Consider the following 7,760-nt stretch of genomic DNA (forward strand, 5'->3'; position numbering starts at 1 on the left):
GTAGGGAAATCTGTACAGAAATGAAGCCCTGACTCACCTTAACATAGGAGGACAAGCAGGACTATCAGAAACTGAAGTCAGTCTGCAGCAACAACATACTTCTGTGCTGTTTGGTGCTGTGTAGGCAAGCAGCACTGCTAGGATGTCTTATTTAATTTTTCCTTTGCACACACTGTTCTTCAGTTTTCATATTCTGACTTCAGTAAAGCCTTGCTAAAGCTGAGGCTGTCTTTGTGAATCCTGTCTTAAAAAGCTATGTTTTTCTTACTGCTTCTGAACAGGAAATCCAGAACTTAAAGTTAAGAATATCACTGACTTAACAAAGAAGTCTTTAAAAATACTTGATCTTCAAGGCAAAACAAGTTACCAGCTGGACCTACAAGCCTACACTGCTGGTGGATTGAGCCCTCCCAACAGCCTCTATGTGGTGACAAAGGAAGACTGTAAGTTGAATATCCCTATTCATTAGTTGTCTTCAGCACAGGGAAGCTGTACGGTATATATAAAGACGAGCTTATTTTGTGGTCCCCTTAGGTAGTTCGAGTCTGCAGTCTAATTTTGGTTTTATGAAGTTGGTTATTCTTAGATACAAAAATAAGTACAGTTCAGGGTGAGGAAGAGATCTTTCCTGTTGCAGCTACCTTGTAGTTCCTAGTAATGCACACAAGAAAAAATACTTCTAAACTACTACTAAATATGATAGTCTGTCCCTAGTTTTCTCAAGCTGTTAGTTGTTTCTGTCACGTTTCCCATGATTAATATCTTCTAATACATGGTGGGAAGAAAAACACTGGAAATATTTACCAGTTTCAGAATTATAAACAGATGCCTCTCTGCTTTGAATTCAGTTTTATCCATCCCCTGACAGAAACAAAACCAGAAAGACAGTTTATTAAAAAAAGAGATCGACTTGAGTGAATGAGGGGAAGAAAAAAGAAAGTATTTCATATGAAAGACTAAACACTGGAAGGCAACTAAAATACATGAAAAACCAAACTCGAAGCAGTTAACATCAGTGGAGGAAGGCAGTGAGAATGTATCATGGCTAAACTCTGGGGATTAGAAGCATTGTGCAGTGCAGTTTTGTACAATGGGTTGTTAGCCTCTTAGAGCCAGCCCATCCAACCTGCAAGTGCAATCCCAGCGCTTACTGAGAACAGAGCAACATTGACCATCAGCCTTGTGTTGCACATAAGGCCTGTCACAGCTACACAAGAGACAAGTATCTGCTGATTCCTTTGGTGATTGTGGAACTAGCTCTATTTATGGGCAAACTTTCACCCTTCTGTCAAAGGAGAAGTGTATAGTTTAGGTCACTGCAGGCCACTGTTAGATGCATTTGATCAAATTGTCCCTGATCAATGGGAATATTAGAAAAGGTATAGAACTAGCTGGTAACTTTGGATATATATTTACTGTCTTTTCTTTTTTTGTCCCCCAGCTGTAGGATTAATAATTGCTATTCTCATCCCCGTAGCAGTGGTTGTGCTGCTTGGAGTGATGGCCAGCATCTTCTGCTACCGAAAGAGGGAATGGTAAATGCCTGCATTCAGTTCTGATTTTTTCCTGGAGGCATTTGCTTCCATGCTAGACTTTCCCATTATTTTAGTTACTCTTTATTTTCTCTTAAGTACCCAAAGATGTTAGTGGGCTTTGTTTAAAGGTGGGTGGCAAAAACACGTTGTAGAAGGTGAGGGAGAAATTGAGCTCTGGAGAGGTCAGTGTGAGGAATGTAAAATGGTTTTGCAGAAGCCTGACTCCCAGTAAGGACCACTTACAAACAGTTCTCAAGTGGAAATAAGCTGGCCATAATTTGTAAGCCATAAACAAACACTCAGGTAGACATCCCATCTTCAACTTCTTGTAAAAGTGGCATATCAAGTCCCCCAGTTTAAAAATAAATTTAAAAAATAGTTTGCTCTTTTTTCCATTAAATACTCCGTGAAAGTGTAACACACTAAATATTTGTGCCAGATGTCTTCAGTATTCTGAATTAAAGGGAAATGTCCCAACTCCTTTTGTGCATTCGCAGTCTGTTTGAGGGCTTTGTAACTTTCAAAAATTTGTTCTTTCTTCTTTAAAGGATTAAAGAAACATTTTATCCAGAGATCCCAAATCCTGAGAACAGTAAGGCATTGCAGTTTCAGAAGAATATTTGTGAGGTAATCCTCATTTTTAATCTAGTATTTTAAACTTCTAAAAGGTATTGCAAGTAAAGAGTTATTTTGAAAACTTTGAGTCTTCTGCTGCAGTTATAGGAGAAACTCTGGTAGGAAGGAACAAGACAAGCTACTGAATAACTATTGTCAGGTGCTGGCTAAGCTTTCTTCTTGTTAATGTAATCACTTGTAAAGTTTGAACTAGTAGAGGATGCTGCATTTCTCTCCTCCCACACTAATGGGAGGTGTCCGTACATGATAATAACTGTGTGGGAGTAATATAGCCATCCTTGTCATAGTGTTAGAGGAGGGAGGTGTGGAGCAGTGTACATGGCCTGAGCCTTCTGGTATACGTAGTAGCTGGACCTGTGCATAACGTATAATAACCTTCTGGAATGGATTGTACAAAGTTGAGTTTTGGGGAAAGTTTCGCAAGTACTTGCTGCAGTATCTAGAGTCTCTTTTTACATTACTAGAATATTTTAACATTTGCAGAACTATGTGATTAGCCAGAAGATGCAAACTAAGCCACTTTTATGTTTTAGTAGTGGCAGTGTGATGAGTGCAAGCCACAAGCCAACATACTGGTTTAATTTGGACAAGTTGTTTTCAGTATTTCCAAGTCTTTGACTTAGTCTCTCCTCCTGTTTATTTTTCTCACTTCAGGGAAATAAGACACTTAAAACACTGGAAATGAACCCCTGCACTCCCAATAGTGTTGAAGTGGTGGAAACACAGTCTGCAGCTCCCAAGATTGAAGACACAGAGATGATGTCCCCAGTGCCAGACACCACTGTGCCTGAAGATGGCTCTGACTCAGAAACAGAGAACCATGTGGTTGTGTCCTACTGCCCCCCTATCATTGAAGAGGAGATCTCAAATCCCCCTATGGATGAACCTGCGGGGTCATCTCAGGTGGTTTACATTGACATCCAGTCAATGTATCAACCTCAAATTAAACCAGAGGGGGAGCCAGAAATAGACTTAGTGACTACAGCAGGCTATAAGCCTCAAATGCAGCTGCCTATCAGTGCTCTGAAAATGGAGAGTCGCTCACCTGCAGGGGAAGAATTCGATAAAACTGCAGGTTACAGACCTCAGGCAAACACCAGTGCTTGGAACATGGACACTCCAGACTCTCCTGGATCAGTTGGGAGCAACAATGAAAATGCGTCTTTTGGGAGCCCATGCTCAATTAATTCCCGACAGTTTCTGCTTCCCCCAAAAGATGAAGAAGAGTCTCCCAAACCCAGTAACACAGGGTGGTCCTTCTCACACTTTTTCCAGAACAAACCAAATGATTAACAGTGAGTCCTCGTTGCATCTGAACCTGCCTTCTTATTAAGAATAATTAAGAATAAGCTTTCATTCCTGATGTTGTAAAGAAAGGAGGAAGAAAAGTGCAAAAGGCATGAATTAGTCTTGGAGACAGTCAGCAGAGATTCTAGTGAGCTGAATCTTAATGTTTGAAGTAGTGAAAGTGTTGATGTTCCATTTTAATAGAGGCCAAGAGGCCAATGTTATAGCAATTTAGTTATTACTCTAGTAAAATATATTTGATATAAAGGGTATTGAGGTTAGAGCTCTAGATAGATAATCATAGCCAAAGAACTCTGCCTACCTTCACATAGTGCTCCAAGATTAATGCAGTCTCATGCAACTTATAACTTGGAAAGATCGCTTTGCTCTGTTGTAGTTGTTCTCAACTATGCATACTCAAATGATGCAGCCTCAACAGGTTTCCTTACTGAAGGTTTGTTGCATTTGTCACTAAACCTCAGCTTAACATATGGAAACAATGTGGTTGGAAACCTGAGATCTTTTACCTAGTTATAAACTGAAAACAAATTAGAGTTCTTTTTTTGCCTTCTCCCATACGGAAGGGTATTTTCACTGTTTAACACTTCTGAAGTAATGACCATTCAAATCTGTTGCTTTTTAACTATACATTAGATTCTGTACCTACTGTATAATGTTTATTCAATGTTTGACTCAGGGGTACAAACTTGGGGAAAAAAAGTATAACACTGATTTAAACCTCAATAAGAACTGCATAAAGTTTAAAACTTTTTTTTTTTTTTTTTTACTTAGAATACTCTATATTTTTTCTATCCTTTGGTTAAAGAATTAATCTTTCCTAATGTATTGCACTAATGCATTTTTGTATTTCATAGCTCTGCTTCAGATCTCCTTCTTCAAAGTGGTACAGTACTCCATTTGCCCCCGGTGTTCGGCAGTCTTTGCACTATATGATAATGTAAGACAAGGGGAAATCTCTGTCTACTAAAATTAGCTATCCAGGCAGTTTGGCATGTGAAATTAGAGGTAGTAGTACTAGCTCCTTGAGAACAAATTGCTCTTTGGATGGACATATTGTGTTAGATTTGCCCCCTGGCTGTTCTCCAGTGTCTACCCAACTGGACCTTCTTTTCAGCTCAGCATACAAAGGGGGATTTCTCAAGTGGCAGGGAGAAACCCAAGGAGGTTTTAATGCCACTAATTCTACCTCTCCTTTACCAGACATGTAATGCAAAGAAAGCTTAAATTATGTACATTTGTGTGCTTAAAGGAGTGTTCAGAACAATTGTCTTTGAAAATGTTTATTTTCACGTATACATCTCTAGGCAGCTTTAATTGTAACATTTCACTGTGTCAACTTCAGACTGTGTTACACAAATTTCCCTAGTTTACAGGAGAAAGTGCTTTCTAACTTATCTGTTCCTTACTAGAAAACACAGTGGTGAGAGGTCAAATGTTAAATGTCTTCATGAAGTCCTAACTGAATCTTTCATTTAGATTTCAGTTTTCTTAGCTATTTTGTGGGTTTTTTTAATAAATGAGGGAGTATTTTGTAAGTAGGATCCCAAAACTGGTAAGGAGGAGGCACTGGCTAAGCCGCTAGTTGTAAAGGTGTGAGAGTAGACCAGGAGGACTGGCAGACATTTGGTCTCCAAACTATGTTATGTGGCCATCAAAATAAAACCAAGCATTAAGGTAAACCTAGTTGCAGCAACAAATGGTGCAGTTTCAGATACGAGTATGTATCTGCCACCTCCTTAGAATGAAAATAAAGAGGGATTTCAAAACTGACAAAAAGACAGAACACTGAATAACATCCAAAATATAAACAGTAACAACTATCTGTGTGTGCCTTCTGGAAGAGTGAAATGTGAAGACAGTAAAAATAGATCTGTTTGCAGACCTAACAGGGTGCAAGGTGTGTCTGGAAGAAGAGAAAGCACAGACAGAATTTTCTGCTTTTGAGGTTGAAACTGGGAATTAGCAGAGCTGTGGGTGAACAGCAGGCAGTGGAAAGAGCTAGTGTCCATCTGTCAGCAGACATCACTGCAAGAGAAAGTTTCATGCCTAATCTATTGCTGCTCATCATGCAGAACACTAAGCTAATACATAAAACAAAGCAGTTCTGCACTTTGTGCTTGGTAGCTGGGAGGTCGCTAAATCCTAATAATAACAAGCCTTTCTGACAGTATCTCTTTAGAGCAGATTTCTTTTCACTCGTGCAGATTTGGCTTATGTGTTTATCTTATAAGTTGAATTTTAGATTGCGCTGCCGTATGCCTTCAATGGAAAGCAGAAGATATCAAGGACAGAGTGTATGGGTAGTGCTTTGGATTTTTTATGGAGCAGTTACTCAATGCAGAGGAGCAATACAGTGATCCAAACAAAAAAAAACAGAACACCCTCTTTAGTGGAACAGCTAATCATGAAGAATAACTGTGCTTTCATATGGCTATGTATTGCAAGAAACAAAACCAAACTGAAGTTTGAAAGTGCTAGCAATTTTTAATTCAGCAGACTGGAAGCCAGGGCAGCTACAGAGAACACGCAGAGCTCACAAGCAGCATCCTACCACCCTTTGCAGTGCTTCTATGGTGAATCACTTAAACACAACCAATGACATACATACTCAGTTCTTCCTTTGTGCTGGTCATCCTATTCAGTAAAGGCAACAGCATTTTAAATTGCTTCATTTCTTAGTGATTAGGTAGGTGAAAGCTCCACATATATGGGGACTGCCTCAGTAGTATCAAAGCATTCTCATCTAATCATCCATCACTTTTGGTTTTTTAAACTTTGAGTATATATTTTATTTGATTGGTGTTATGACTTCCAGGGTGTAAGGCACAAGAGTGCTATTAGTATCAATGGCGTACTATACACATCATCTTTTATCAGCAGCAAAACAATGAGGCAAATGGGGAAGAGACACAGGCTTGTACAACATGTGGAATCATTTACTGTTGCTTAGTGGTTATGAACTAGTAAGCAGTTTCCATTCCAGCAGTTAAAAGCTCAGCTGGTACACCTCTGTGGGGTTTTTTGAGCCTATTCAGTGCTGCCAGTGAGGACTCCTTTCAAATGCCTCAGGTCTTCAGCAGCTAATCCAAATACCAGATGGGTAGTGAGAGGTTGTGTGCTTATTTAGTCATCATGTGAAGACACATCTAGGTGCAGTAAGAATGAGTGACAAGGACTGTCAGGGAATAGACTTGCTTTCTGAGCCTAGGAGCCATGTTACCAGTGGAGCATCTTTGGAAATGTATTCATACCAAATTCACATTCAAAGAAGAATGGTGCTATTTAGCCTCCAAATGCATTGCGAACAATTTTGAGAATGAAACTTTGGGCCTTACGAGGGATCAGGCTCATTGTACTAGTGCCTTTGGGCTTCCTAGTGAACCTCTTCAGTCACATTGGTTCTGAAAAATGTCTTAGGAAACTTAAAGTATTGCATTTCTAACCATTGGTTTTTGAAAGATTTTATTCCTTTATGGAACATCTATTTTGCTTTAGTTCTTTTGGGTTTTTACTTTTTTTTCTAGAAGAATAGAAATTTCAGGGTTTTTTTTTAAAAAAAAAAAACACAACAAAAACCAAAACAAACTTCCAGAAGGGATATGACCAGAAGGGATTGTGTCCAAAACACTATTGCTTCTAATTCAGTGCTGCAGTCCTCCAGTTCGATCACTGTTCAGAGATGTAGGGTATTAATGCCAAGTAATTTCATTCTGAAGCAAATCATCAGTACTGCTGCTTTTTATTTTTGAGCCATGCCTGTCATATGTGACAATATGGGGTTTGTAATGGGTTTTTGTGTTGTTTGCTGTATGCGTGGAACATCAGTCACTTTTGATGTAACATCGTGCGCTCTCCTATTTGACACATTCATTATTTTTGTTGTTCTGACATGCAGCAGGATCTGGGATCTTGGTCATGTATGTTAAATTTTGGGATGGTAGATCTGCATGTGATATACCTCACAGAACTGCTAGTTAATATATCAAGAAAATAGTAAGCTAATATTACAGGCAGGCAGTGAATTACCTCCCCTGCTATGCAGTGGCTGCATATGCAGACTTAGGACGTAGTGACTGGCATTTGCTGAGTTTGCTTGACTTTATTATCTGTAGTTGCTGCTTTCATGGGTAAACCATTTAGAAAGGGAACCAGTAGCCACGTTGTCTGTCACGGCACAATTGGCAAATGCACCATGTTTCTTCATCCTTTTCTTTTTTCTTTTTTTTCTTTTTTTTTTTTTTTTTTTTTTTTTTTTTTGGAGGGACTAAGATTTTCACGTCG

The 7,760-nt window shown here is 39.1% G+C and overlaps 1 protein-coding gene across 1 annotated transcript in view; it reads left to right on the forward strand.

Moving 5' to 3' along the window:
• Positions 1-3,709, forward strand: part of LIFR (leukemia inhibitory factor receptor alpha) — a 29,609-nt gene extending 25,900 nt beyond the window's left edge. The window contains exons 16-19 of the mRNA XM_010008717.1: positions 282-443; positions 1,442-1,535; positions 2,084-2,162; positions 2,826-3,709. Of these exons, the coding sequence (XP_010007019.1) occupies positions 282-443; positions 1,442-1,535; positions 2,084-2,162; positions 2,826-3,464 (974 nt within the window). The 3' untranslated portion in view covers positions 3,465-3,709. The remainder of the gene's footprint in view (positions 1-281; positions 444-1,441; positions 1,536-2,083; positions 2,163-2,825) is intronic.
• Positions 3,710-7,760: the final 4,051 nt, after the last annotated feature.

This window comes from Chaetura pelagica, unplaced genomic scaffold, assembly GCF_000747805.2.
Source record: "Chaetura pelagica isolate M959 unplaced genomic scaffold, ChaPel_1.0 scaffold31, whole genome shotgun sequence".
Classification (NCBI taxonomy): Eukaryota; Metazoa; Chordata; class Aves; order Apodiformes; family Apodidae; genus Chaetura; species Chaetura pelagica.